The 27,910-nt window shown below is 52.4% G+C and overlaps 13 protein-coding genes across 13 annotated transcripts, besides 1 other annotated feature; 7 read left to right on the forward strand and 6 right to left on the reverse strand.

Moving 5' to 3' along the window:
• Nucleotides 1–83: 83 nt before the first annotated feature.
• Nucleotides 84–2,277, reverse strand: CTAM01_13433 (uncharacterized protein; the record flags this gene model as incomplete). Its single annotated transcript, XM_060529437.1, has 2 exons — nucleotides 84–1,414; nucleotides 1,479–2,277. The coding sequence occupies 2 exons, from the start codon at nucleotides 2,275–2,277 to the stop codon at nucleotides 84–86; spliced, it is 2,130 nt and encodes a 709-aa protein (XP_060376001.1).
• Nucleotides 2,278–2,856: 579 nt separating this feature from the next.
• CTAM01_13434 (dihydroxyacid dehydratase) lies at nucleotides 2,857–6,126 on the reverse strand (the record flags this gene model as incomplete). The annotated part of the gene is made up of 1 exon (XM_060529438.1): nucleotides 2,857–6,126. One exon carries the CDS (start codon nucleotides 6,124–6,126, stop codon nucleotides 2,857–2,859), a length of 3,270 nt encoding a protein of 1,089 aa, XP_060376002.1.
• Nucleotides 6,127–6,969: 843 nt separating this feature from the next.
• CTAM01_13435 (acid phosphatase) lies at nucleotides 6,970–8,281 on the reverse strand (the record flags this gene model as incomplete). The annotated part of the gene is made up of 3 exons (XM_060529439.1): nucleotides 6,970–7,284; nucleotides 7,361–8,187; nucleotides 8,242–8,281. 3 exons carry the CDS (start codon nucleotides 8,279–8,281, stop codon nucleotides 6,970–6,972), a joined length of 1,182 nt encoding a protein of 393 aa, XP_060376003.1.
• Nucleotides 8,282–8,722: 441 nt separating this feature from the next.
• Nucleotides 8,723–8,809: a sequence feature (Short protein (CTAM01_13436, KAK1483449.1) was converted to a misc_feature.).
• A 1,352-nt stretch (nucleotides 8,810–10,161) lies between these two features.
• CTAM01_13437 (uncharacterized protein) lies at nucleotides 10,162–11,442 on the forward strand (the record flags this gene model as incomplete). The annotated part of the gene is made up of 3 exons (XM_060529440.1): nucleotides 10,162–10,671; nucleotides 10,753–11,170; nucleotides 11,228–11,442. 3 exons carry the CDS (start codon nucleotides 10,162–10,164, stop codon nucleotides 11,440–11,442), a joined length of 1,143 nt encoding a protein of 380 aa, XP_060376004.1.
• A 475-nt stretch (nucleotides 11,443–11,917) lies between these two features.
• Nucleotides 11,918–15,111, reverse strand: CTAM01_13438 (BZIP family transcription factor; the record flags this gene model as incomplete). Its single annotated transcript, XM_060529441.1, has 4 exons — nucleotides 11,918–12,009; nucleotides 12,068–13,673; nucleotides 13,800–15,008; nucleotides 15,109–15,111. The coding sequence occupies 4 exons, from the start codon at nucleotides 15,109–15,111 to the stop codon at nucleotides 11,918–11,920; spliced, it is 2,910 nt and encodes a 969-aa protein (XP_060376005.1).
• A 401-nt stretch (nucleotides 15,112–15,512) lies between these two features.
• CTAM01_13439 (uncharacterized protein) lies at nucleotides 15,513–15,734 on the reverse strand (the record flags this gene model as incomplete). Its single annotated transcript, XM_060529442.1, has 1 exon — nucleotides 15,513–15,734. One exon carries the CDS (start codon nucleotides 15,732–15,734, stop codon nucleotides 15,513–15,515), a length of 222 nt encoding a protein of 73 aa, XP_060376006.1.
• A 2,138-nt stretch (nucleotides 15,735–17,872) lies between these two features.
• CTAM01_13440 (uncharacterized protein) lies at nucleotides 17,873–19,070 on the forward strand (the record flags this gene model as incomplete). The annotated part of the gene is made up of 2 exons (XM_060529443.1): nucleotides 17,873–18,097; nucleotides 18,159–19,070. 2 exons carry the CDS (start codon nucleotides 17,873–17,875, stop codon nucleotides 19,068–19,070), a joined length of 1,137 nt encoding a protein of 378 aa, XP_060376007.1.
• A 608-nt stretch (nucleotides 19,071–19,678) lies between these two features.
• Nucleotides 19,679–20,713, forward strand: CTAM01_13441 (uncharacterized protein; the record flags this gene model as incomplete). The annotated part of the gene is made up of 1 exon (XM_060529444.1): nucleotides 19,679–20,713. The coding sequence occupies one exon, from the start codon at nucleotides 19,679–19,681 to the stop codon at nucleotides 20,711–20,713; it is 1,035 nt and encodes a 344-aa protein (XP_060376008.1).
• A 536-nt stretch (nucleotides 20,714–21,249) lies between these two features.
• On the forward strand, nucleotides 21,250–22,386 carry CTAM01_13442 (uncharacterized protein; the record flags this gene model as incomplete). The annotated part of the gene is made up of 1 exon (XM_060529445.1): nucleotides 21,250–22,386. One exon carries the CDS (start codon nucleotides 21,250–21,252, stop codon nucleotides 22,384–22,386), a length of 1,137 nt encoding a protein of 378 aa, XP_060376009.1.
• A 57-nt stretch (nucleotides 22,387–22,443) lies between these two features.
• CTAM01_13443 (uncharacterized protein) lies at nucleotides 22,444–22,704 on the forward strand (the record flags this gene model as incomplete). Its single annotated transcript, XM_060529446.1, has 1 exon — nucleotides 22,444–22,704. The coding sequence occupies one exon, from the start codon at nucleotides 22,444–22,446 to the stop codon at nucleotides 22,702–22,704; it is 261 nt and encodes an 86-aa protein (XP_060376010.1).
• Nucleotides 22,705–23,430: 726 nt separating this feature from the next.
• Nucleotides 23,431–24,930, forward strand: CTAM01_13444 (uncharacterized protein; the record flags this gene model as incomplete). Its single annotated transcript, XM_060529447.1, has 1 exon — nucleotides 23,431–24,930. One exon carries the CDS (start codon nucleotides 23,431–23,433, stop codon nucleotides 24,928–24,930), a length of 1,500 nt encoding a protein of 499 aa, XP_060376011.1.
• A 108-nt stretch (nucleotides 24,931–25,038) lies between these two features.
• On the reverse strand, nucleotides 25,039–26,057 carry CTAM01_13445 (3-oxoacyl-(acyl-carrier-protein) reductase; the record flags this gene model as incomplete). The annotated part of the gene is made up of 3 exons (XM_060529448.1): nucleotides 25,039–25,366; nucleotides 25,434–25,886; nucleotides 25,978–26,057. The coding sequence occupies 3 exons, from the start codon at nucleotides 26,055–26,057 to the stop codon at nucleotides 25,039–25,041; spliced, it is 861 nt and encodes a 286-aa protein (XP_060376012.1).
• Nucleotides 26,058–26,959: 902 nt separating this feature from the next.
• On the forward strand, nucleotides 26,960–27,706 carry CTAM01_13446 (uncharacterized protein; the record flags this gene model as incomplete). Its single annotated transcript, XM_060529449.1, has 3 exons — nucleotides 26,960–27,353; nucleotides 27,405–27,611; nucleotides 27,672–27,706. 3 exons carry the CDS (start codon nucleotides 26,960–26,962, stop codon nucleotides 27,704–27,706), a joined length of 636 nt encoding a protein of 211 aa, XP_060376013.1.
• Between the last annotated feature and the right edge of the window lie 204 nt (nucleotides 27,707–27,910).

Below are 27,910 nucleotides of genomic sequence, written 5' to 3' on the forward strand. Positions count from 1 at the left end.
ACTACGAGATCAGAAGTAAATCTGCCATTCTCTCTTGAACTGGATCTCTCAGTTGCTGTCAGCCTGATGGTATCCAAAGCCGCTCAATGTTCAAGAGCTCGGATCATCCATCTAGCGCCTTCTTCCTGGTTGAAAGACACCCGGAGTCTCCTTTCCCACATCGCTCTTATCTTCTCCGCCTCGAGCCCAGCTGTAGCACTGACAGCAAACACACCAGAAGCCATCCAGAGCGAGTCTACTGCTGCCCCGTTTCCTTCCTCATTACCCTGTCGAAGGCTAAATTGATGATTGATAACAGGAATGAACGACCTCTGCACGATCAGGTTGGTATTGGGATCCGGTCTCAACACCCACGCGCCTCGATCGACGTCTCGCCGCAGCCCTTTCCCTTCAACGATGATATCAGAGATGCCGCTCGCCCCGGCTGAGGAGTAGACAAGACACCTGTCAATGTCCTCAGTGTAACACTGCTGATCCGCTTCGTGAGCAGACTTCTTCGGAAGAAACTTCCCCATTGCTGTATGTGAATCGATGGCGAACCCTCCATCAACGAGCTGCACACTCCCAACCCATGACGGGATTTCCCCCTTGGGATTCCAACGGACCTTATGAATCCGTACGTGCCACCCGGGAAAGCTCTCCACGACGGGCACTAGTGCCGTCTCAACCTCCAAATCAAGCCACTTCCATGGTTTCCAGACACTAACTAAGGATGGCACCTCGTTGTACACGCCAGAAAACGACACTAACACAAGCTCGATCCTGACCTCAGTTGGTTCCCATCTTACGCACCAAGTCTCGCCATCATCGATACTAGCAGCCAGTGTACTATCTGGCGCCATCTGCGAAAGCAGTGATCCCGTGGGGACACTAAACCCGAAAGTCGACGAGTACGCAAACTTGCCATACTTTGCCTCCCGTCCCTTGAAGCTCTTCTTCGTCATCTGGCCCGAGGAAAGTAAGAAATGGTGTTCTGTCCCGTTGCAGAGTATATGCCGCGGCGGCCAGATGACTCTCACCCGTCCCGGATCCAACTGCCTCCTTTCCATTGCAGTACCCAGGTGCTTGACGTCTTGGAGAGGGTGTGGCTTCTCCTCGCACCTCCAAAAGGCGTGATCCTTAGACAGACCTAAGATGACGAAGCTCTTGAGGCACCAGTACACCGACTGCGGCGAGTTATAATCCTCGCTGAGATACATGTTGGGATACGTGAACCCGATGCTCAACGTCCCGTCCGTGTTAAACATGTCCGGTGTTTTTGCCCACCATCGGAGATGTCGTAATAACAGTCCCTTGACTACTCCAGGATCGTCGAGAGGAGGTGCGAGACCCACGCCAGCGGTTGCTGCGGCGGACCAGAATGCAGCAAAAGCAAAGCGGTATGTTAGACTTCGACCAAACGGTATCGCGGCCCCTTTTCTTTGTCGTCAGCTTCCTTTCCAGATCTCAGTGACAAGGAATCAAACCAAAAGACTCACCATTCGTGTCAAAATACCTCCAGAAGCTCGATGCAAACTCCTTGGCATGCACCTTATACTTCTCAACCCTCTCCTCATCCCCAACAGCGAACCGCACATACAACAACTGCGCAAACTGAATCGCAAAGCTGCCCGAGTAATAATCCGCCTGTTTCCTGTCCTTACCCCAGGCTCCATCACTAGACCACCCCTCTCCCATATAAAACGTATCCAAAACCTTCAGGTCCCCGACCATGATTGATCTAGCCTGCTCAACTGGCACCCCAAGTGCCCTCACCAACGCCAGGTTAACAAACACTCTGAACCAAAGCCAATTATTCTTAGGCATCCTCTTCCCATTAATCCGCCTCAGCCAAACCCTGAGTCTCTCCTTCGCCTCATCGTCACATGCCGAAAGAAACGGCCCAGGCGCAACAAGCATCGCAAAGGCGATGGACTCCATCTCTACCATCCGCTGATCGATGTCACTCACATCCCCCCAATACTCCTCTGAATTCGGATCTGTCCCCACCATGATCCCCCGAGCCCAAGACTCCAGATCCAAGCCCGCGAATTCTTCGCCCTCGCCGCCGTTTTCGACGTCATTCAAGAGATCCGCGATAACCCATAACGGTCTCGCGAACCCTTCCAACTGTGCCGCGACCTCATCGAACCCCGCGGCTGTGTTGGTCGCAAGCTTGATACGCGCCTCCTGGGGAGACCTGTGCTGCTTCAACGGTCGTATCAAAGCTGTCGCTGCGCGCACGAGGTCGGCGCGGGTGCGAAAGGGGTTGTCTGAGAAACCGGGCAGAGAAGGCATGTTGTATCGGCGACCTGCGAGTCTTCCAAAGAGTTGATGCGATTGATTCCCCAGCGTCAAATGAAAGCCTGCAACTATTCGTGTCGATGAAGGTCGAACGAGTTCTATCTACGAGTCACGCGCCGGTCTTTGCTTCAAGATACATCGGCCGCCTCGATGGTGCGGATGAAATCCAGCGGACTGCGGGGTATTTCCTAAACAACCTCAACTCGCGCGAATGATGCCCCGAGCCGACGTCACACGACCTCACTTGTTCCATGAATTCACGAAGATGATTCCCTGTGGACTTACGATTACTCAAAGTTTTCAAGACTTTGTAAGAAAACCAAACACTTGTTCATAATTACGAACCTCATACGCTACTTCACCAGTATCATTAGCAGAAACACACTCCCCAAGCTCTGCCAATCTAAAACTCCCTGCTGTTATCCCTACACCAAACACAAACGAGTAAGAAGAGACCCAGCCTAAGAGAGCATAAGTTGAACGAAGCCCTGCGAACTCTATCCCGATTCTAACAAGACGAGTCTTGCCCAGATCATCTTAGGCGACGGTGAAATTATACATAACCTGGTCCCCCTAATCGAACTCATTGTCGTAACCGTAGTCATAATCGTCCTCATCCGCGTGATAACCTCCCCACATACCTCCGTGAGCATCGCTCATATGATCGTAGATGTCCTCTTCGCCGACGTTCTCGCCGCAGGCGAAGCACCAATGAGCATTGCAACCCGGGACGGTGCATGTGATATGGTCACATCCGCCCATCTTCTCCGTAACTGTACCGCAGCCGGGACAGTTGCGAACCTTCAGCCTCTGGGTGCCCTCCATCTGAATCTCCTTGCACTCATCACATGACCAGTTCGATACTTCGGGTGCGCCGACAGCGCATACCCGCTCAGCATACTTCTTGGCAAAGCCGCAGTCTCTGCACCAGCCGTATATCCACTCTTTGTCCGTAGCCGCAGTCTGCAGGTTGCCGATGTGGGATATACCAAAGTTGGAGACAGTCTTGACGGTCGGCTGTCGGCGGCAGAAGGGGCAGGAGAGAGCTGCGAGGTTGAGCAATCTTCCACGGACATTGAGCCCATACCAATCCTTCATACACCCGTTGCAGATCTGCTGATGGCAGCCGGAGCGACCACATGCGTTTCGAAGATCGGTCTTCCGGATGTTGGAGAAGCATAAACTGCAGACTCCAGCCTCAGTACGCCGAGATTTCACCCACTTGCGAAGGGACTCGAGAATGTCGTCCTGGTTTTGGATAGCCTTGCCGCGAATCGTGAGCTGTGATTGCTGCTGAACCACTGGAATGATCTCAACATTCTTTGCCAGCGAGTCCCGGTTCGATTCTTCTACTTGAGAAATGGTATAGAACAGAGAACGGCCGTTGAAGGGGTCCTTGATCGCCGAATCGTCGTTGCGCAGGAGCCACGAGACGCCGTTCTCGCCGCTGAGTGTCTTGGCTGAGGTTTCGAAATCGATGACAGTAACTCTGTTGGCTGTACAGGCGGGGCACTTGAAGGCCGAAAGATCAAGGTCGGAAGGACGGTATGTCTCGGGCCAGATGACCCTGTTTCGACACTTGGAACAGTCGACACAGGGAGCTTCGCGCGGGATCTTGTACTTTGCCGCGACGGATCCATGGTGTCGGCAGTAGTAGCATTTGGCCCGTACGTTCAGAGCCTGAGGATTATAAACGACGTACTGAGCACGGCATGTTGGCGAGAAACATTCGACCCACGTTGCCTCCGTCTCTTCGGTATCGCCACGGGTCACGTTGTTGCAGCGACGGGCCTCTTGATCCGGGACAGTCTCACAGACCTTGCAGTCACACTTGTTGCTCTTAGGACAGAGGCCACAGACATTATCCGGCCCCATTATAGTGACTGAGCGGGGAAACTCGCATCTTCTGCATATGACAAGGGGCCCAAGAGATACCTTAGACTTGTCAGGGTGCCATCCAATCTTGGCCTGTAGGGTTGTGTTGAGGTTCAACTCAAGGAGTTTGTAGTCTACCAGAGTCTCAAAAAGATGTTGATCGCTCTGAAGAAGAATACAGGCTTCTGGCGCTGGACGCTGTGTTATGCCTTGAGCGACGCGTCTCTCGTAATCCTTGTTGGCATCTAGAAGCAGCGAGAGGCAGCTGGCATTCCAGGTCTCAGGGATGTCCAAGTTGTTCCACTTCGTGGTGAATGTGAGTAGTTCCCTGTCTGCGGTGGCTGTGAGGGGCCGGATGCCCAAGCGCAGGGCAAGGGCTGCAAGCAGGGCGGCTGGGCGAGCGGCCAACATGGTCCCAGGAAGTATGAGATGTAAAAGAATCTTCCAAAACTTTCGCTGATACTCGACAGACGAGAGGACCATAGGGATCCTGGCGACACTAGGGTCGGCTCTAATGTGAGCTGGCAGGTCCTCTTCGCGGGCCACATAGGTCAATCGTGTGAGGACTCTACCGAGCCTCCGGAGAATACGGTTGTCGCAAGAGCGACCAATCTCCAAAAGTTCCTCTCGTGTAAAGTCTGTGACTTCACGCTTATCAGCGTTTGAGTCTTCATCCTTGTCATCTGTGGAGGCCTGGAATTGCTCAGTGGGATCGAGAAACACGCAGGGGTATCTCTGGTGTTCAGGCACCTTGCCGATGGCTTCCGAGATTTCAGCTGCGTAGTCGTAGGACTCTTCGAGCCAAGCTTTCATCCGAGCCTTCTTCTCAGGCTCGGGGATGCGGTCGACGGCGTACCCGAATGCCTGGATGAGACCATCGCGAGCCGGGTTGTCGCGATCGTTGCAGACGGCTCGCCATAGACTACCGAATACAGGGTTGATGGCAATGGTGCCAACATCAGCTGCGATCAAAGTTTCGAGTTGGCCAACGACAAAGCTACGATAGACCTCATCAGCTTTGTATCTCTTCGAAAAGTCCAAAAGGGGCGTTATCCGGGCTTCGACGACAGTCCGCAGTTCATCAAGCTTGGTAGGTGTTGACTGGATGTTGTTCACGACAGTTTGCTCCATACGTTTGGCGATGACAAAGTACGACTCAAGGGCCTCGTCCTCTTCATTTACGATGTCCTCAATGCTGGAAGCAGTTCGATACTGACAAGCTTCGGCGTAGGTACGCTGGCCGGATGCTGCTCCGCCTTCCTTTCCTACACCCATCCAGGCCATCAGGATGCCGGTGGTCAACTCCGAGATAGCGACCGATGTGGGAACGTTGTGTCGGTTATCGAGCTTGAAGCTCACTCCCCCCGTGATGTGTGAGAGGAATGTGAAGGGGGCGACGGTGTCGTCGATGCCGCCCTGGATGACGGAGAAGACCTTGGCCTTCTTCTCGCCGTCTCGGAGAATCTTGGCGCCGGCAATCCAATCGGTAAAGTACTTTCCACAGCCGTAGAATGAGTCAGGTTTGGAGAGGTTCTCGATCTCGGTGGTTCTGTACTTGGACGACGTTCCCGGGATGTGAGGAGGAGCGTCGGCGTAGAGGATGATGATGGTGGTGGCCTCGGGACGCATGATGCTGTAGGCTCTGGCAAGTCCAGTCTTTGCAGCCTCGGGCCAATCCAGCCTGTAAGGACCAGAGTCCGCCTTGATATGACTGGCCTTTTGAAGCAGCTGGCCCTGTGTGATTGTGTCGTCGGCGGTCGAGTTTGCTGAGTACCATCCCGACCACTCCGTCAACATGGAGGCGGAGTAGTCGCGGTAGGCCATGACTCCGATCCGGTCGAAGCAGTCGGTCAAAGCTGATATCCGAATGATTTCGGGGAGTGACTTGTTGAGAGCTTGCAGATAGCTGCTCATGGACGCCGTGGCGTCCGTTAATATCAAGAGATCATAATGGTCGGTGGTAGCCATGCTGGGTGGTGCTGGTCGTTGTCCGTAGACTGTCCCGTTCTATGGCGTCTTGTTTGCGAAGACTCCAAGAATGGGAGACGAGGTGCAACTTGAGCATGAAGAATCAAACGGCTGGGAACATATCGAGAGTGCTTTCCGTGTTTATATAGAAGAATTGAGGTATTGCAGGCAGTGAGAAGGAAGAAGGGGAAGATGAGGCCAATTGGGGGATGCGTTGACTCACGCCGCCAGTAGGTGCGCCGCGGTGTTGGATGACGGGAGATCACCTCAGGAAGTTGGAACGGTCAGACGATAGGGCCGATCCTGTAACATTCGCCGTATTCCTCTCAAGGGTTTGCGGACTCTTGCCGGCTGAGTCAACGGTCGAGTCCATGGTAGATGCCTTGGATGTTGGTCCAGTTTCTGCACTGGACGAGTTGTTGTTGCATTTCTTTGAAGCAGCGTTGGCCGAATTGTTGTGGCTCAGCCCATAAAGCTTGCCCGTTGGCAATTAGCTCTCAGTTCTTCCCCCGCAAAGTGGCTGGGGGCGGCCGCTCATGTCAGCCCTTACCGCGCGCTTCGCCTCAACGATGGTACTTTGGTCGAGATATAAGCATTCAAGTTCGTTTTGATTGGACAATTCCACATCTTTTTGGGGGGAAGGCAGAATAAAAGGCATTTTCGCATCAATCGGCACTGGTTGATAGGAAGAAATCGCTCAAAAGCTGGGGGAGCTTCTTCAATTCCACCCACAGTCAATTGATAGCGTCCGTGTATAACAGCCCTTCAAAATTACTTCATTATGCTATTATCATTACACTATTCGAAATGACCTTGTCTCACTTACATTGAAGCTAAGTTTATCTAGTTGCGGACATACGAAACCGGCTCCAACGCCTCGTTCGCGCAATGGGCGGGCCCATTGATGGGGTTGCATCGCACCGCCGCACCACCTTCGAAGCGAACGGCATAGTCGACGTTCCAGCGGCTGCTCATGCCGTAGGCCTGGAAATCGGTCGACACGATCTGCGCACCGCTGGAGAACGCATCCTCACGCATCCCCGTCGTGTCGTTGGACAACAGCGTATCGAGCGGGATGTCGGCGCGTGTGCGGACCCAGTAGCCCGCCTTGACCTGCGCCTGGATGTTGGCCTGTTCGGTGCCAGTGGGGTCATTGAGCTGATTGAAAGTTGTCAGTAAGACTCACTTCTTATCAAGAACACCCTCGGTTCAGAAGGGTTGATGAACACCAAACCTTTTGGAACGCGCAGTCAGAGTTTCCGGGCGCGGAGTTTGTGAAGAGAATACGGCCTTCAAGGTTAGGTCGGCCCTCGGTGTAAGAGTCACGAATTGGGTTGACGGGTCCGTTGTCCATCAGGAACAGCACACGACCACGGGCACTCTCCAAGTCAGGCCACCCATACTGCAAGACAGACTGCTCCAGCGTCAAGTTGCCCCTACGGATGTCATCCGGGGTAACAAGGTCCCCGGGCGCAAAGACACTACGGATCTCATCATCGAGGCCCTTGAGAAGTGCTGTATCGTTCCAGGGGATCTGAGACGCACCGCCGATTGCTGCGAAGGCGGCTTCGGAGGTCTTGAACTCGATCATGAAGGGGATGGGGACATGGTCCGGGTGCGCCTGGCTCCACTTCTTGACGATACTCAAGCACCCGATGAATGTCTTGCAGGTAGGGTGATAGTCTGCGTCGGCGACATGGAGGACTTTGATTCCTGGAGCGAGGAGATCGGGGTCTGGAGTCGTGGAGAGGTTCGCAAGCTTGCGGATGAGGGGCGTGGCGTAGTGGCCTCCCTCAGGGTCGGCAAAGATGTCGAGCTCAAGGTTGCGGATGGACTGGTAGTTGAGCTGTATATCAAGGGACGGGTGGGAGTAGTAGTAGTTCTGGACGTTTGGAAGCATCTTCGCCTGGGTTGGGTGCTCCTCAAGCGGGGCCTCGCGATGGTACGAGTTGTGCGTGCCTACGACTTGAACCTGGTTCATCCGGATGCCACGGGACCAGGTGAGGCCATTGTGGGTGTAGGACTCATTGCTGCATGAAGCGGCGCTCACGAGAGGGAGCACTAGTCACGGTCAGAATCTGTATGTGAGGAGAGCCCAGAAAGGGTGTGACGCACGGAGAGCAGCCTTGAGGGCCAGGCTTGACATAGGCGACATGGCGACGAGGGGTGAGATGAGGAGAACAGCAGCAACAACTACGCACAGGAAGTAAAGGCAAAGCTTGAGGGGATTATAAGGAGAGCTCATGCTTATATACAGAACAAGGTTGCATTCGAGATCGCCAAGAGCGACCGAGAGCTCCGTTCAAGCCTCTCGATGGACGTGACGGTAATGTGTGAAGTGGAGGGTTCATCCGGTGGTGCCAGCCAACCGGGTCAAGTCAGGGCACGTGGATTTGAGTCAAGGACCAGCTCTGAAAAGGTTATATGAGTGACAGGATGCAGACCAATACTAACAAGGTCGAACAGCAGACGGCAGATGACAGACGTACGCAGTAGAGGACAGAGGAGAAACGGACGCACCGGAATGAGAGATGCCCCGCACATTGCTTGGAGGAAACAGCTTCACAACTTGGCAGGCCTAAGGAGGGGTCGGCCAATGGCGGGCTTGAGGGCGAGCATGTGCCTGGGAGCTCATCTCATCTTCCCTGAAGCTTCCCTGCACATGAGAACGTCGTTGAGATGATCCACGTGGGCTCTCGCCATCGATTGCGACAGGATCTGTATTGCAGCTCTCGCGTTGAGTTAAATGAGCGTGTAAAGTCCAGGTCTGCTTGTAGTGTCTCATCGTCGGCCGCTTCTTATTTTCGCAACGACCTTGACAGACCAATCCGAGTTGAATGCTGAGTGAGTGTGTACACTGAGGTAGAGAGGCTGAAATGTCATACACTTCACTTGGGTACTTAGAGACGCCTTGGACTTACCATTAACTGTATTTCTTCCCAAGAGCGACATGGAAACATAATTGAAATGTGACGGTACCTTGTTATCTCCAATTCGCGGCGGGAATCTGCCCTCTCACTCACTCACCCTCATGTTCACTCACTCACCTCATGTTCACTCACACTTGTCATTCGAATCGATGCAGCAAGAGTCTTGATGAGATACTAATGGATAAGCGCCGTCATGAGCATGAAGACATGATGGCGTGGTGGAACACTTTCCATCCTATTTTGACAGACAACAACAATGTACCTTCGCGCCAGTCAATAGTCATTCAGCTCCTCGTCAATCAGCCATTCTCTGACTAATGCCTCGACATCAAGGACGAACGTAACCGCCAAGCTCCATTTCCATGTCATCATCGCATGAAAGCCACGATTCCATTCAAGGCAGCAAAATTAGCCTCAGGGCACCTCAATCTCACATCCGCGAAGCCACACCCGGCCGCCCAGAATCTAGAATGTTTCGGTCACTGGTCCACTGCCAACTTATGTAAACCACCCCGTGCTTCCTTTCGCTCCCTCTGCAATGTACCGGCCAGGCCCGGCCCCACCGCACGGCGCCGTGGCGCACCTCCGGCGTTGTGCATCTGCAGTCCGACCGCCCGTGGTTCCCTCCGGCCTGCAGCACCATGATGGGCCTATCACCCGTCCATCCATCCATCGTTCCATGTCAACTCAACCATGGAACCAGGGGGCCAAGCGCTTGTCGATATCTCTAGGCACTCTGATTCGGCGTTGGCCTGCTCAACTGCCATCGCGGTACCGGACCTACCTTCCCAGTACGTATTTATTACTACCCTTTGCCGTCCGTTATCATCACGTCTTCACCTCAACTCAAGGCGATCTCTAGCATCGCCATCCCTTCATTCCTCTACTGTCTTTAAGAGGTTTTAATTCTTTACATAAGGTACCAATTACATCCCACAATCATTCCCAAACAGCCAGATCGATTCTGGCATTCACACTCCTTTCTCTCGACACCCTCACCGAGCCACACCGAGCAATCACAAGCATCGCCCATCCCCCTCCATCTACCTTCTCCTGCGCCGAGGTCAACTGCAACCCCAAAGATCGACACCCACTTCCCCTCAAAATGCATGCCCCGACCCCTCACCTTCTACCCCTGGCCACGGCCCTTCTAGCCATCGGCACCAACCTCGCCCATGCAAACCCCCTCCAAGTGTTCACCGCAGGAATGGATAGCACACTCCCCATCGGCACGAACCCCATCGTGAACCCAAAAGTGGAGTACCTAGGTTTCCAGCACGCCGACAACAGCTGCTCCCACCGCGATCTAGGCTTCACCGGCTCTATCGCAGGAAAATGGTACGCCGTTTGGGGTGATGTGCTCTGGTGCGATGCTGGTGTCACGGATCCCGAAAAGGACACGCCCGGGTTCCACGGTATGGTGCGCGACGCCGTGTCAGTCATGACGAAGAACCCGCTGATCGTGCACGATCTCAACCTGGGAGAGAATGGGCGCCAGAAGCAGTTCATCCCCTTCAATTCGTCGTGGGGAGAAAAAGTTGATACCGGGTTCGGCGGGACGAGTCTGGTCGAGACTAATGCTGAGACGCGCACCGGGGCCGTCTTTTACCTAGTTGTAAGTCATCATCCCCCTCCAGGAAGCTAGAAACCAGAGCCCAAAAGAGAGTCTGCACAAGACTTACACAAAACTCCCCAGAACCAAAACGCAGATGGCCTAGTAGGCGCGGGCATCGCCAAAGTAGACGTCCTGTTCGGAACCCCCACCGTGACCAAACGCTACGGCGACCGCGGCTACTGGTGGGATGCCAAAACCACGCCCCGGTACGGCGACATCGCCGCCTTCCGCGACCCGTGCTCCGAGTACATTTACGCCTGGGGCGGCCCGCCGACCACAATCACCGACTGGGGCCAGAGCAGCTACGTCTACCTCGCGCGGGTCAACGCCAGCCAGGCGTTCAACGTGAGCAACTATGAGTACTACTGGGGCCGCCAGCAGGGGTGGAAGTCTGACGTCTTGACGACGTTCAATTCCGAGACGGCGACTGTGTGGGGCACGGGACAGGGGCAGATTGTGTGGAATGAGCACTTTAAGTGTTATATCTTTGTTCACCTTGGTATGTTTCTAATACTGTGGTTTCTGACATGCAGGCCTTCGACTGACTTTGTGAAAGGCATCGGTGGCGGCACCGTCTTCTTGCGCACTGCTACAAAACTCGAGGGCCCCTGGACGCCGGACATCAAGATCTTCCAGGCTCAGGCCATTGATGGCGGGCTCGTCTACGCTGGCGTCGCTCATCCGTATCTGGACCCCACAGGCAAGACGCTCGTCATCTCTTTCACGAACAACAACAGGATCCAGGTGATCAAAGTAACCTTTTCCAAGTGAGGTTGGGTAATTTTCACGCGCCTTACAGAAAAATTTATATTCTTCCAGTCATTAAATTTAACTTCATCCCCGAGTACATAATTCCAGATCTTCTGTTCGGATGTTATGAGGCAGTTTGGGAAAGCAACAATTTCGTGCCGGCGAGAAAAGTGTCGTAGGAACTATAACCAACTTCAATTCTACTCCATAAGCTCGAAGCCTTAGATAGAGCCTCCATAATGGCTACTACCACAATACAACATATAGTTTTGTGAACCCATTTGTACGAGGCGCCAACCGCTAGATAAGAAAGTGTCTTTTCCCTTCTTTGGGGTACCCCTCGAGACACAATCTTAACATGAATTTCATGAACCAACAAAAGAAAAGAATCAACTATGAGCCATTCGAGGCGTTTGGCCGTTCTGGTACCGGCACGGTCTAATACCCAATGATACGCCCCTCTCGAAGTCAAGTAATATCAAGCCCGCCGTTTTTTTCACGTGGTCAGCGATGCCCAAAATGCAACGTTCAAGTCTCTCGGCCGGATCCCTGGTGATCGTCCCAGGCAGACCGATTTCAATCCGATTTCTAGAGTTGATGTTAGCATTGTTGGACCAGAATCGTAGAGATGACTATGGGCACATACCTTGAACGAGCACTCCAACATTGATCGTCACCGCCCTCCGCTTTGACCCGGGCGTTACGGTCTGGTTGGTAGAGGTGCTCTCCAGCCCAAACATATCGCCCGCAAGGCTCGGGTCCAGGGGCATCTGACTAGACGCCGCGTCGCTAGACTGCCCGACGGACCGCGTATCGCCCAAGTGGACATCAGACGGCCTTGTCGGCTTCAGAGTCTGCCCGAGCCATTGCCTGGCAGCGGCGTCCCCAGGGCTCGTTCCGTAACTGCTCAAGATATCGGAGGCGTTGTTAATGCTGCTGCCGTTACTATCGAGTCCGCTACCGTGAGCACGTCCAGCAACCGCGGTCTCATCTGAAAAGTCTGCAGGATCGATCTCTGCCGTGACGAAATCCGCAGCGGCGGGGATATCGACTCCTCGTCTCCGAAGAACCCATTCAACCTCGTCCGCATCGTAAAAGTCGCCTTGCAGGCCAGGGACGTTCATTCGAAGTCTCGCAGCGGCGCGCTCCACTCTGAGGTCTCGCATCTCTTCCGTCGCCGCATCCCACGGCCCCATGCCATAGAGTGAGTCGACCTTTTGCCGATACGGCTCGGCCGTCCCCTGATTCCCCACCGGATTTCTCTGTTTATGGCCGCTCGGGTACGCCATCTCATCCAAGTCATTCATCTCGTCGAACCACGTTCCCCCGCCCCCTAGGTGTAAAAATGGAAACTTCCAGTTGAACATCGTTTCCCGTTGGTTGACACTGAGACGGTTAGCGATCCGCTCCATGATCCTCTCTTTGGGCTCGAAAAGTAAACTGAAACCGAAAGCGCTGTTGATGAGGCTGCTCGGCGGCTTGGGCATGCGGAGCAACGTGTAAGCCTTTTCTAGAGTCGATCGTTGCAGACGCCGCCCAAACGTCCGCTCCTGGTGGGCATAGGAGGTCGGTGAAGAGAGAATATTGAATAGGGAATCAGAAAAGGGTTGGTTGGCGAGTAGATCGAAAGTGCCTGGTTGGTCCAGACTATGCTCGCAGGACATACCGAATGGGAAACTAGCATTATCCGGCGTCGGTTCCGTCACAATCTCGTAGCCCATTGGGGCTTGGGATAGTGTCGAGTGCGGCATGTGTGACTGACTATCGGGCGCCCAAGATGTTGTATGCACCGCAGTCATCGCAAGTGTTCGAGGTGTTGACTGTAGCTGATGCTGTTGCGGCTGCTCGCTTGACAAAACATCGTATATGACTTGCTCAATCGGCTTAGCAATTTCGGCAGATGGTGACTTTTCGCTGCCCCTTTCTTGCCCACCGGCAGAGCCGCCAACTTCCTCGACGTCTCCATCGTTTTCCTGGCTTGGAAGCACGTCGCCTTCCTTTTCTGGCTCCTCGCTCGTCTTCCGCGCCAAAGAGACAAACTTTTCTGTCGTAGCTTGCAGTTGTCTACCAAATTCGGGTGTGCTCTCGTGCATGCCTTTACTAACGGCGAAGTCGTAGAGTTTCATGAACTCCTTGCTCATTTCTTCATTGGTGCGCCTCAACTCGTCAACTTTCTTCTCGAGCGATTGGATCGCTGTCTCCTTGCGGTTGCGGTAGGCTCTTTGAGCGAGCCGAATTTGTGTTCGACGACGCTGCTATGGTTAGAAGGGGTCGACTAAGGTGGCATGTGTAAGATAAGGAAGGCAATAACATGCGACCTAGTTTCCGTGGCAAAGCTGCAAAAGGGGGGTAAGATCAGGAGTCATTCGCCAACTTACGTCTTTCGCGGTCTCATCATTGGTGTCTAGGCGTGGTCTCCCCCTTGACCGCTTCTTTTCCTCCTCGTCCAGTTCTACAACCTCTGAAGACTGAGTCTTTGATCGTTTCTTGGAGGATCGTTTTGCCTCCTCACTGGTGTCGGCAGCAGGTTTCCCCCCAGGAGGTAGGCTTCTTGGTGCGCGAAAGCCCGACATACCATCGTCGAAAGATTCGGCGTTGAGAATGGACAGCCCGGAGTTCTGCATGAATGGTGCCGGGTAGCCGCCGGGGTATTGAAGGACCCCAGTCTGGCGATGTTGGAGGAAGTCGTCGCTGAGGTGGTTGTGATAGAATGGGTGGGCGGGTACCGCCACAGGTCTGGACAAAGAGAAATCCACAGGGCGCTCCGGGGCGAGATGTACGGATTCTAGGCCCGAAAAATGGATCGGGGCTAGTTCGCCAGGATTTGGGGGCAATTCGGGGTCTACGTAAGCAAATGATGTAAAGCCGCTTTCGGTGGGTGCTTGAAGCTGGGCCTGGAGAAGCCGTGGGTCGTGTGGATGGCAGAGTAAAGACGCCGTGTCGGGAGAAGACGAAGCGAGGGAGGCTGACTGTATAGAGTCCGCCGGCGAAGGATGTGGAAATACTTGGTGATGATATTGAAGCTGTTGGCTCAAGTCTTGCGGGGACTGGTGATTATGGGGCACGCGATAGTGTTGTTGGGGTTCGTGAAAGATTGTCAAGTACTCCTGATCTTGAAAATTACGATAATAGTGTTCCTCTGCATTCAGTTGCTGGTGATTTTGCGTCAGGTGCGGGCGCGCATGTGTATATGAAGGGTGAGAGAAGAGAGGTGGGCGGGATGCTGAGTAAAGGACAGTAGATTCGGCGCCGGTTGAACCACGTTCTTCGAGGGATACTGCTATTAACGGGCCCGGATAGTTGGGGACACTGACGCCAGCGGAGCAGTCTTTCTCTTGTTGCTGATCAATAACTTGTGAGCGACGACTTGCCAAAGGTCGTTGGGGAAGCAGTCGAGAGAAAGTTGAAAAGCCGTGTCTACCTTGCTCACGAGACCCGCTTGCGTGATGGGTCTGTCGGAAGGGAGGAGATTCGTCGAGGTCGTCTGCCGTATCGGACGGCGTATCGAGGCCGCTGGGACGGGAATGATTACTCATATCCGCCGAGTAGAAAGTGGGTGCGCCGGTAGTGATGTGGACCCATAAACTCTAAAGATGCCGACTAACGCCTTCAATCTCAATGTACACGAGTTTGTGAGTGTGGTACACCGAATAAGCCTAGAATATTGTTAGGGTAAGATAGCCTCACCATTGCGTCGGGCTCCGGGGACCTGTGGCCAGGCACCGTCAGCCATGCAGAGCTTAACAACAACACTCGTAAATCCCGGGTAGAGGCGGGCCCAAAAGAAGGTAGCAGAACGAGATTAAAAAGGTAAATGTGTAAAGGAGCCACTTAGAACCGTTCAAATGGGGCTCCAAGTTTACGAAAACGTAGGTAGTTGGCTAGATTGCGGCTAATAGAACAGCTTGAAGTTACAAGTGGATAGTGCTTTGATAGAGGTACGACCGGTAAAGATTAGAAGACTAGTCCTCTCCAATACAGTTCGACCTTTGACGAGACAACTTAGACATGTCCATGACACGTTCACAGTCTGGTTGTGTCTGAGGCGGATCGTACTTGATTTAAGAAAGACAATTCGGCGCCACTTCTTGTCAACACTGACGAAACCCACCAAGGATAAAAAGCAAGAAGTGAAGAGGCGTTGGAGTACACGGCCCGCCATGGTCATGGTGTGGGTAAAGTCTCCCGCCTTGAGGGTAGAACACCGACTCGTTCCCCAATCCAAGGATACGGGTGACACCGTGGGACAGGGTGATCAGCTGTGGCCAGGCCAGCCTTGTGGGTGAGGCAAGTTGAGTGTGTTGGATTGTCATTGAAATGCCAGGGCCTTTCGGAGAGAGAGAACAATGAAGAATGCCGCGAAGCAGGGAATAAGACGGCCAAGAGCTGCATGATTGGATCGCGGGACTGGGGCGAGAAGGAATCGAGAGGCCTTTTGGTGAGCCTTATTTTCCTCGCGGACCCCGTGGAAGGGAACTAGAGTGTGAGAGATCTGCGGTTCGCAGCTGGGCGTGCTGCACGTATGAGGTGAAGGATGGCCAAAGCCACACCTGTAAGGAAACATCGCGGCCTCGACCGGGTAAGAAGTGACGAGAATGCGGTAGCATGGCATGGGTGATGCTTCGGTGGCCAACCTCAAGTTCTCGACCCGGATTATGTCAGTTCGAGATCCCGGCGCGCTGGTCTAACGTGTGAAACTGCAAGTGATTAAAACCCGTACCCAGCTGACAAGCCATTCGATTGGGCCGGGGAGCAACGGCAGAGAAGCAGGTCGAGATCCATTACAACCATGGTCGCCTGTGAATATGTATTCCGCCTGCCAGCCTCACTCTTGGGGCATGCTCACTCCATGAGGGGCAACGATCGCCATCAACTCACGCCATAATCCCGACCGGAGGTTTTTGCATCCCTGAAGGCGTCAAGTAGGATGAGGACGAAAAAGCAAAAAAGAAACCACCGCTTTCAACATGAGAGAGGTTGTCCCCTTTTCTCAAAGAACCACTGACGAAACGGCGCTCGGAAGGCTTTGTTTGGTAGGGTAAAACTTGGCGGGTGAATTTGAGAGATCGTCAAGCCTGTACCATTGGGAGCCTGCATTACCATTACTGACAAAAACCACAAAACGTGGGTGTAAAGCGCCGACGCGTGGTGTGCACGCAGTGGCGCATGCATTATTCGGGATTGATTGGGCCATCTCGCATTGGCAACAGCCTCATGATCTCGGCTCAGCTAAAGGTTGATGTGGGATCGTCACAGCATCTCCTTCGACCGGAGGGACTCAAATAACGGCTTCTTCATTGAGAGAGTTGTTCGCGGTTGGGTTTCTGTGATATTCCACCTCTTTCGGTTTCAGGACATTGAGAAAGCAAGCCAATGCTTGCTGAAAATCATGTCGAGCTAGAAGCTAAGTACTCGAAGATAGGCAGACAGGATACCGTTCGAGGACTGATGATAGTTGGGAGCTGGGCATAAGGTAGCGAGATGGAGAAGATAAGGAGGAGGTTTGCTGGTAGGCATGCCCTGGGCCAGAGACGGTCCATTCGGTCCGTCCCCCATATCCTTGTCGGACCCCTTCTTTGTCTGCAGCCCCGGGAGTGACCCCCAAGGGGTTTTCAGGGTTCTGGAGAGCGTGCGACAAGTTCATCATTATGACCGCGAATACGGAGTATGGGTGTGGCAACCCCCGCGCGTGTCCGATCTGGATTCTGTCAAACACCAGCGAGATCGTGTCACTGCGGCCCTTTCGGGTGGTTCGCGAGGGGTCAGTCACCCGCCTCGTCTAGACCGACACACCGATCATCTCAGCCAAATAGATGTATGCGGCCGGTGTCTCGGCCGCGCAACTTTCTGGGTACGTCGGCGGCTTCCATGATGGTGCGCTCCCGTCCAGCTAATAGAGCGTCGGGATTCATGACCATTCGAAGAGTCGTAAAGAATATCCGAAAACCCGTCTACTATGTAAGTACCTTACCCTAACCGTGTAAGATACTTACCTCATCTACCTAGGTACCTAGGCCATTTCAGATTCCGACGACAGAGGCCAAATTTGATTCGACCGACGTGGCCAGGTTTGATACCTTTGGACAACAGCTTGACTCGAAAACAAGCAAAGTAATCTTTGCTTTGAGAATCGGAAAGCAGTGATCGCATTTGTTCATGATTTGACAGGGATCTTGCCAACATCAATGTCTTGCTCTGGTATTATCCAGCAGTAAATTATGGTGTAAGATACCTACTGCACAGTAAGCACCTACCTAAGGTACCTACCTACCTTACCTTGGGTACCTGAGTTGAGGTAAACCTCGATAAGAATCGATAAGAGCCGATTAGATAAGACACCCATTTGTCAATGCATCTCCCCTCCAGAACATAACGATCGCAAAGCTCAAGCTTCACCAACACCAGCAATGTGACCGAAGCTCGGGGGAATGACGCCTCCTTTTCCGCGAGGATGCCATCTCACTTCGTACCAGCTCAGAACTCCCGCCATCGTATCGCCGCAATCGCCTTATATCGTGCTCTCGTCCGCGAGGCTCGCGCCGTGCCACTCCCCAACGATGTACTCCGCAAGGGTGTCGAGAACCCGCTGCCACGGCTCGTGAAGAAAGGCTTCAAGCGCAATCAGACGGAAGCGAGCTACCGTCTTGTTCTTGCTGCGCTATCGAAGGGGTACAAGGTGCGATACTGCTGTACTTTGCTCGCAGCGCCTTCTAGTACTGACAGTACTCCAATTCAAGTTTCTCAACCTCTTCAAAGGCGCCCAGACCCCATCGTCAAAAGAGCACTCCGAAATCCTTACGTACCTCCGCGAAAAGAGCCTTCGTGATGCAAGATCAGAAGCAGGCAAACCACCACCGCCACCGCCGAAAATCGAGCGTCCAAAGCCCAAATGGCCACCCCTCCTCAAGCGCATTTCCCCCCTCGACGAACCACCCGTCTACATCTCCGAGCGCCACCCTGTGCCTCGCGGGGACCTCTCCGGCATACGGCACGTCCCTAACGTCGCAGTGACCGCACATGGCGTCGTCTTTCTACGCCAGGGCAAGCCGCAGCACCGCTCCGTATGCGACTATGTCCAGAAGAAGAACAAATACAAGATTAAGAACATGGAACATCTGCTCGGCTCGATGCGCGATGAACAGCAGTTTGCGAAGGAAGAGGACCAGTGGGATGGGCATCTCCAGACCGAGATCAAATCTCAAAAGAGGGTGGTGGAAAGGCTGGTCAGGTTGCGGCAGAGAATCGAGCAGCCCCTTGCAGACCTTCCTGACTGGGTTGAAAAACCAAGTTACGAAAGGGTAGGGGTTGTCGAGCCCTATGTCTTTGAAGAGAGTTACACCAGCAGTGTAGCTGCTACATTTGATGATGCCAGCAGGAGACTGAGCGACGATGCGGCGGATCAGTCTGCGAGAGCAAGGGCGTTTCTAGCCATCCGCGAGGCGGAAAAGAAGGCGTTGGAGGAAGACAATGAGTATTACCGGGAAAAGGGCTATAAGTGGATGATTGACACACCATATAAGAAGAAACAGAGACGGGTCGCAAAGCGCAAGAAGGGCGGCCAGGACAGATTTGAACGCAGGGCGGTACGGCAGGACAAAGCGCGAAAGAGCAATTTTGTCGGCCTCAATCCTGCTCCCATCCAGGTTTAAGTCGCTTTCCCCTGGAAGAAACCAGTTTGTATTGATACTGTACTATACCTTTAGACAATTCCCATGATACCAATACAGAATGGTGCGGCATATGATGGCTACGCGACATCGGTACCATGTTAAAGCCATGTCAAAGGGCGCACGCTCCATCTTCAATGGACCTCCTTGCCTCTTCGCTCTTTTCCCAATATGCGATTTCTTCTCTTAAGCCTTCACTGAGGCGTTTTCGTCTATCAATCCTGTTGTACACCGTAGTCGGCTACATTGCTCGCCAAAGTGGTTATAGAAGAAACCCCTCACCTTGATGCCTAGTCGGCCCAGAGCCACACGACTTAGGTTCAGCCTTCAACTTCAAAGAAGTTTGCGAACTAAAGGGTACCGATGAAATGTTTGAGTCACACAACTCAAAGGGTAGGCTTAACCACAAATCTGGGCGTCTGCAGGTAGGCAACGGGTAGGCTCCAGCCATAACTATATCCATGGGTTTACCTATAAAGACAACTCTTCCCCCCGGTCGTTCCTCTCCCCCCTCTAAGAGTGTTCCACACAGAAAGAACACACAGTACACAGACATTACAACCACTAATCTAATCAGTCTTGACGCAAACATGGACGAGCAAACACCTCACACGTTCGAGTTCACAATCGCGCACTCGACGCTGCCACTTGAAGCCATCGGCAAGGGCTTCTGTGGCTCTGTGTGGTCCGCGGGCAACCTCGCTATCAAGCGCGAGGATGGCGGCCCAGGTCGTTCCATCGCAAACGAACACACGATGCATCGCCACATTATCCGGAGCTTGGATAGTACCAATAGAGTCCACCTCAATGTGCCTCACTGTGAAGGCTTCCTCAAACACGATGCGACTGCCTGGGATCAAATGCTCCCTAGATTTCCTGCGGGATACACGGGTTGCAACGCACTCATCAGCGAGAAGATTCCGCCACTATCTCGCGATGTTCGCAAGCTGTTGGCCCATAAGTTTCACCCAAACGTGGATGCGGATGAGATTGCCGACAGCCCGACCAATAGCCACTGTCTCGCTCGACCTTACTTGGGGCGCAGAAAGCTTCGGAATACAGACACCAATCAAGATAGACCTAGACTTAGATTCTTCAGTCTGAGGAACTTCCCACTCCACGCCGATCAGATGGAGACTCTCAACCTGGATCTTGAAGGGTACGCCGTAGCAATGGCAAAGGCTCTCGCATTCCTGCACTGGTCCGCAAAAGTCGATGCCAATGACGTTGAGTTTGTGCTTGCGAACCCAAGGACTTGCCAATCGCCACCCTGCGAAGCCCCCACGACATCAAGCTTGGGTCCTGTAGGCTTCCATTCAGATGAGTTTGGCTCTCATGCTATGTGGATCCTGGACTTTGATTGTTGCAGGATGATGGCAATGGACGACAACGGAATCAAGCAAGCTTGTAGAAGCTTTTGGCGGAACGACCCTTACTATCCGCGACCTGGCAGCAACAACGCAAAGGATCAGGAACTCTGGACTGCCTTCTGGACTCACTTCCTGATGGCTAGTGAGCGAATTTTGGAGGGCGAGGAGGAAGATTTGCGTCGGCTGCCGCTGAGATTGATGGAGTGTATCGAGGAGACAAAGGGAAGGTTCACCAAGGGAACAGATATCTGGTAGGATGGGCTAGGAGGACCTAGCAGCATAGTCGTGTGTGAATCCAGAGATCCAGTAAGTATTTACTGCCTCTAGTATTCCAGGTGTTGGATAGAATTTGTTTGCCGTTTCCAAGCTTTCTTTCTGTTGGCTACACACTGCCTATCACAAACTACGTGACGTCAAATATTCCGTTACAGAATCATTGCAAGGTTGGCTCATCAATGATTCTGCAACCAACCCGCGCTTCTTAGGCTGAACCAAGCACAGAGCTGAGGAATCAAAGTTGCTGAAAGAAAACTTCAAGAAGTTTGACTTCTTTGCATGGGGTTCTCTCTTCACCATGAGGCCTTTACCGGCGTACTTCGCCAGATTACTGTGTACTTAAAGGATGGACTATATTCTCAGGTGGTTGTCGCTGATTCTCATTCTTTATCCCTACCTCAGTTGCCGGGTTCTCTTACTTACTGAAGTATAGCACTTTGTCAGTAGTTACGCAGCACTGGCTGCGGTTTTATCGACTCAGATAACTTGGGATCACCTCAACCCCCTTCGCGAAGATGGACAATACTTCGATACAAGGCTCTTCCCGCGTACCTAAGGCCTTCGAGAAGCGTCGTGCACAGAATCAGTCGGACGATACTGCGGCTTCTTCGAGAGCTGTCTCCTTGGAGCAGGCCATTATAGCTAACCTTCACCTAGAAGAAAGGCTTGAAGCTGAAACTCAAGGAGAAACAATCGAGGTCTGTCTCAAGCGAATGCTTTCAACCAAGTCAACAATCTCCACGACTTCGTCTTTTGCGAAGCGTCAGCAAGCAGCAGTTGGCGTTGCTGCAAACTTCCGGGAGATCGGTACCGGCTCCATCGGCAAAGTGTTCGAGCATCCCGGCACCACGTTCGCCTACAAGCTGCCTCTCACGAAGCAGGATGATAAGTTGTGGAATAACTACATCATGCACAAGCGAATTGAGACCGCGTTCAATTCGCTTAAGTTCTATCCTGGACAGGTTGAAATTCCAAGATGTTTCTGGTTCGCCACGCCGACCTCCCACAGCTTTTGGGAGGAGAATCTTGAACTGTTTCCAGATATATCTGGATTCCCCCGCGAGCCCAATCACATTCTCTGTATGGAAAGGATCTTCCCTCTTCCGAAGCCCGTTCGTCACTGTCTAATTGAGAAGTTCTGTCCGCCTCAAGGACGAGAGCAGTTGATGAAGAGCGAGGCCAACAAGGACTGCTTAGTGCGGCCGTATCTCGGCCGCATCAAGTATGGTTCGGGCGGCCAGTTCTTCTCTCTGCGAAACTTCAAGCTTCACGCCAACCAGATCAAGGACCTGGAGATGAAGCCAGCCGACCTGTATCTGGGGATGGCTCATGCTCTTGCCGTTATGCACTGGGTCGCCAAGATTGACGGCAACGATGTTGAGTTCGTCATCGGAAGTTCTCCAGTGGCGGAGCAGGTTGTTCGCACTGACTACCGTCTTGTCGATATATTGGCCCTGAAGCCAATGACCAGCACGTACGAACTTCTGACGCACAAACCCCCTGACTTTGGCCGAAGAGTCACCTCATTGTGGATGATTGACTTCGATGACTGCCATGATATGACCATGGATGACGCGGGCATTGACAAGGCAGTCAAGGCGTTCATCGAGACCAATCACTACTGTCCCCGGCCGAATTCAGGAGACGATTAAATCGAGACCATGTGGAAAGATTCTTCAAGCATGTACTTGTCTTTCAGTAGCACCATCATGACGAAGCTGGGCAAGAAGAATGAGCTGGGAAACCTTCCGGCCAAGTTCGTCAAGAGACTCGAGGTGACATCGATCGGACGTCAACCGTCCAACCCTGGCGCTTCTTCCCAAGCAAAGGACCGAGGAGGCACTTCCGGTTCCAGCTCTTCAGCCGGCCGCGGTGGCTCTTCCGGTGGCACTACTCCTTCTCGTGGCCGCGGCGGCATTCATGACAGATTAAGAAGCACAAAGCCAGAGATTTTCCACGGGTTGAAGTGAAGAATCTCTTCTACTTTTACTCAATGCGCTTACACACATTAGCCTCATTTTACTTGAGAATTGAGTTTGACTCAAAAGTGAAGACAACGATGGCAGCAGTCGACGTCCAGTGAATCTCCATGTCCTTCCTTCCCGATCAGTGGTGATCCCGTCCTCGCGGCTGCGCCTGCCTACCAGCTTTACATTGGCGCACAACAAGGCTTATTCTTCCAGGCTTTCTTCTTGAGCAGGCCCTTGTGTGTTTTTATCTTCCTCCATTACATCCACGTCATCAATCGCCATCACCACTCCGAGCTACAGTGCGAGTGACAAACGCGCCGCAGACAGCTGGTACACCACTCAATCCATCAGCCGCAACAATATTAGATTGGAAAACCATCTCCCCGATGCGATACTTGCTACTACAGGCACTGTTTTTCCCATGAATCAGGCTGCTTGACCTCATACGTAACGATCGAGTCCCGCATCCTTACGGATTGTTGACGACTGCAAGCAAAATATTGTGCAACGGGTACCGCTGATCCAACGACTATCACCATTTCTTCGAATACCAGGGCCAGCCTTCGATCGCCCTAGAACTTCAGATCACGCATTCCGCCTCGACGATAGCCACAGATATCTTGTAAGTTTATCCAAATCTTGAGCAACATCACAATTTTGATTGAAGCTAATCAATGTTCCAGTTTTGCCAAACTACCATTTTGAAAAATTCCTTGGCCCGATAGAATGAATAACAACGCCCAGCATCCCGTGCTGGATAAGCCGTTTCAAACGCCTGCACTTGAACTCGAGCAGTCACAAGACCTTAACAGCCCCAGAGAACACGAGAAAAGAGGGCCCTCATCCAGATGGAGTATCTTTCCGCAAGAGATTCGATTAATGATCCTCGGGATCATCTTTGCGATGCAGTCCAAAGACACGCCGCAGGAGAAAAGCCGTCTAGCCTCCGTTTCTGCAGAATGGCAAACATTTTTCGAGGAGCGCAACTTCAAGAATCTAAAACTTGAGCGGCTCCACGATATAGACAAACTCAGAGACTTCGTCGGTCCTCGTCGTCAGATGTACGTCAGTCAGATCTGGCTCCATGTGTCCTTAGCGACATATACTTCCGAAGAGTTCTGCAAGGAAGAGGACGACGAAGAGATATTGCACAACAATGAGATTTTTGACAAGCACTTCAAGTCACTTCTTAGAACGCTTTCGAAATGGCAACTAGGCTACGGCGACGAAGATCACTTCGGCATTCACCTTCACTTCTTTGCCGACTCGCCCGAGGACGATTACCACCCATTCAAGGGGGATGATGATCCCGATGAACCCTATGATAATCTTGAGCCCGCTGACCTCTTGGGAGCACGGAAGCGTCTCATGGGAAATCTGCTCGACTTTGAAAATGCAACCCCCACGTCGAGCTTGACAAGCTTGGCTGAAACTGGGTGCCCTGTGGTTCCGAGGGTTCCAGTAGTCAAAAAGTTCAGCGTTACAGACGTATGCTATCGAAGTCTATCAGCAGACGCCATTCGTTTTCTTCTTCTGAGCTTGGATAATCTGGAAACCATTGAGTACGAACCTTGGCGGGGCATTGACCAAATAGACAGATCCCGGAGAGACAAGGCAAATGTGGCTCTACTTGAAAGTCTTCCACCTACTGTAAAGAGAGTCAAGTTATGGGAGGCTCGGCATGACAACTTACATGGGCCTTCCGAAGAGCCCGGTCCTAACCGCGATATTGCTCGGGCGGCTGTACTGGGATGCTCTCGCCTAGTTTCTTTCAGCTCTCAGAATGTTCTCGACGCCGCGCATTTCCTCGATGAAGTTATTCAATTATCCATGCCGCCGATGGTGGAGTGTTTCGACCGCTGGTCATCTCTCGAAGCGGTAGCTCTCACGTCTCCCCTCCTCGATTCAACTCTCGACGAGGCATACACTCAAGGTCTACTTCAACGAGCTGCTGCGGCCGCAATGCACTTGCCAAATCTCAAGGTCATGGAACTGTGGAAGACCTGGAAGAATCAAGCGATTCTGTTCCGTTACGAAGTATCAGGTCACACAGTCGAGATCTCTCACGGTGCATCATGGGATTTGAAGCTGTGTCAGGATGTTTTGAATGGATGGGAGGGGGTGGCAAAACATCATGGAAACCTCTTCTTTGACCTTCAGCTCAAGGTACTCGACATTCCTGCCAGTGCCATCGTCGATGACATGCTCCGTGTCAATTCTTGGTAGTGGCAGAGCATCTGTTCATTCTTCTATCAGTCTAATTTCATCTATGAAGCATAGCTTCGTTGTAATGCTACGCTCCGTAGCCAGTAAACAGCTTCCAGGCTACTAGCTTTATAAAATCTTGACTGAGCCGCCATTGGCTGCAATGACACTTCCATTGATCCAGCGCGCCGCATCGCTTACGACTAGACCCACGACTTTGGCAACATCATCTGGAAGTCCGACTCCGTTATGGATTGATTTTCCCTCGCTCAGAACCTTCAATGCGGCTTCGCGCATGTCCGGCGGCGCACTCCCAGTTAGCGCATCAGTCGCCGTACCACCCACTGAGAGGGAGTTCACCGTAGTTCCCAGCGTCGTTGTGTCCTGGCTCAAAATATCCGCCCAAGATCGGGTCAGAGATTCCATTGCTGATTTGGTCGATGCGTACAACATGGCACTTGTAAAGTTAACATCAACACAGGAATCCGAGATCGCCAAGGTCTTCTTATTTGACTGTGACTTACTACGATGCTGCTGCGGTACGAGCCCAATCGCTTGAGATATTGACAACGCGGGATTCCGGCTGGATGTAGTCTCGTCTGAGAAGCACGTCCATCGTCAGCGCCAAAGACTGTACATTGCCTAGCAAGACCCTCTGGATGAATTCAGCATCAAGCTGACGGACTGGCCGCGCCTCAAAGTGGGTTGCGTTGTTGATAATGATGTTGAGTTTGCCATCAAACTCATCCTGGACTTTGTTGGCAATCGTCTCGGCCAAGTCTGGCGAAAGAAGGTTGGCAACCAGTCCCGTGACTCTTGGGGCGTCGAACTGACTCGGGAGGTATCCCTGTTGAACGGTCTTTTCGAGAGATTCGAATAGGTTGAGTGATTCAGTGGATGCACAGGTACCAAGAACGTTTGCTCCGCGACTGGCAAGGTGAATAGCTATGGCGCGGCCAATACCGCGGGAAGCACCTCTGTCGCCATCATTAGCAACCTCGGAGGCCGTCCATAGGTAAATCCGCAATGACTCATAAAAACGAATCACAAGAGGGCACTGAAGCTTACGTTACCAGGGCATTCTGACCTCGGAGATCCTGAGGGAGGAGAATCATCTCCTTGCTAGTTTGGGGCGCTGTGGTGCTCATCTTGGCAACTCTTATGTTTGGTTGGTTGGAGCTTCGGTGCTGTGATACCTGACGAATACTTTTCGGAGGACAAAGGTGCCTTCAGGTACCAATAGAACCATAATTATAGATTTCTTGGCCTTAGCATTCAAAGACAGCTTACAAACAGAGCAGTTGACTATCTGACACTTACAAATCCGACAACCTTCTTCGCTATTCCAGCGGATAACGAAGTCGCGAGAGAACCACTCAACGGCTCATAATGCAAGAGCTCCAGAATTCATCTTTGGGGCTACGTAGCATGATTGCTGACTATTTTGCAGATTTGACTTTACCTCTACTCGTGGTTCGTCTGATGACGTCCGTTCCGCTTAGTAGCCGAATCGGGCCGTCACGGACTTCAATAAACAATTGAGCCGAGCCATCGTAAGTTCACTACCCAAGTTATAGTACACCAAAGACGGCAAAATCTCTCCATTGGATCTGAGATACTAGGTAGAATAGCGTGATGATTCCGCAATCCCCGTAGCGGCAACACTTGTTCCAAAATCCGAGTCTTTCCATTGTAATTCGAGACCCCGTCGACGCTGTACGGACACCCCCATCGGGTTCTCGTCACCCTAGCGAATAAAAACATCATATTAGATTCATACACCTTAAGGACCCAAAACATTGGACGCTCGAATAGACTGTGCAGATGTCATTCTCCCAAAGATCTTCCCTGTCGTGTTCCACCCGGGGCATCTTAGGCTTAAAACCGAGACGCGAAAGGGAAAAGCTTTGGTACTATCTAATTGATGCAAGTTTTTGTATGACATCAGACTTGTATATATAGTTTCCCGGTTCTTCGTATCAAAAGAGAACGATATCCCCCCATTCGACTTGAAGATTATCAAGCATCATCCTCCATTGCCAACACTACCATGTCTCATGAAACTCAATCATCAACGCTCGCTGCATTGCAGCCTCTGACCCAGAAGTTGAGCCAGGGGTCAGTCATCACACCGGATGATCCGTCATACAAGCTTCACTCGGAGCCGTTTGCCATTCAGAAGCAGCTTTACCCGTCGGTGGTTCTCATTCCAAGCACCATCGAAGAGCTGTCCTCTATCGTGCGGTTTTTGTACTCCTCGAGCTTGGAATTTGCAATCCGCGGTCATGGATTCAAATCGCCTTCCGCCAAAGACGTGATCGTTAGCATGCTGAGCTTCAAGAGCCTGGAATATGACTCGACCAAGAAGATTGCTACGGTTGGTGCGAGTGCAACTTGGGAAGAAGTAGTAGGGTTCATGGAACAAGTTGACCCCGATTACTCAGGTGATACAGTTGTGTGTAACCCACAGCACTATCCAAGCTAACTAGACCCAGTTCCTGCAGCCCGTACACCTAGCATCGGAGTCACGGGATCTATCCTCAATGGCGGCCTTTCCTGGATGTCCTCCGAGTACGGCGGCATCAGCGATCCTATCAACTTCCTTGATGCAGAAGTAGTCAAGTTTGATGGCACTGTTGTCATGGCATCTCAGGAGCCGGGTCTTCTCTGGTCCCTACGCGGCGGCGGCGGCGGCTTTGGTAGTAAGTACAAGTCCTAGCTCGTCTTGAGACTTGTGATCATCTCAGCTAACAGAAAACCAGTCATTACCAAAGTTCTTCTTCGGGCGCATCCGTAAGTCAACATACCCACTTCCTGGCACCCCCCTGTTTCTGGCACCCACAAAAACGCGAAAATCCACCACAACCCAATGCCCACCCCCAACCTCCTTTTATCACAACATTTTCAATTCGCGTCCAAATGGGCTCATCTTTTGCACATGTCTTCTTCTATATATAATGCCTCAATATACCGAAGATCAGCTTCGTCAGGCTCTCGAGGA

Source organism: Colletotrichum tamarilloi (assembly GCF_030869305.1).
Source record: "Colletotrichum tamarilloi strain Tom-12 chromosome Unknown Scaffold_95.1, whole genome shotgun sequence".
NCBI lineage: Eukaryota > Fungi > Ascomycota > Sordariomycetes > Glomerellales > Glomerellaceae > Colletotrichum > Colletotrichum tamarilloi.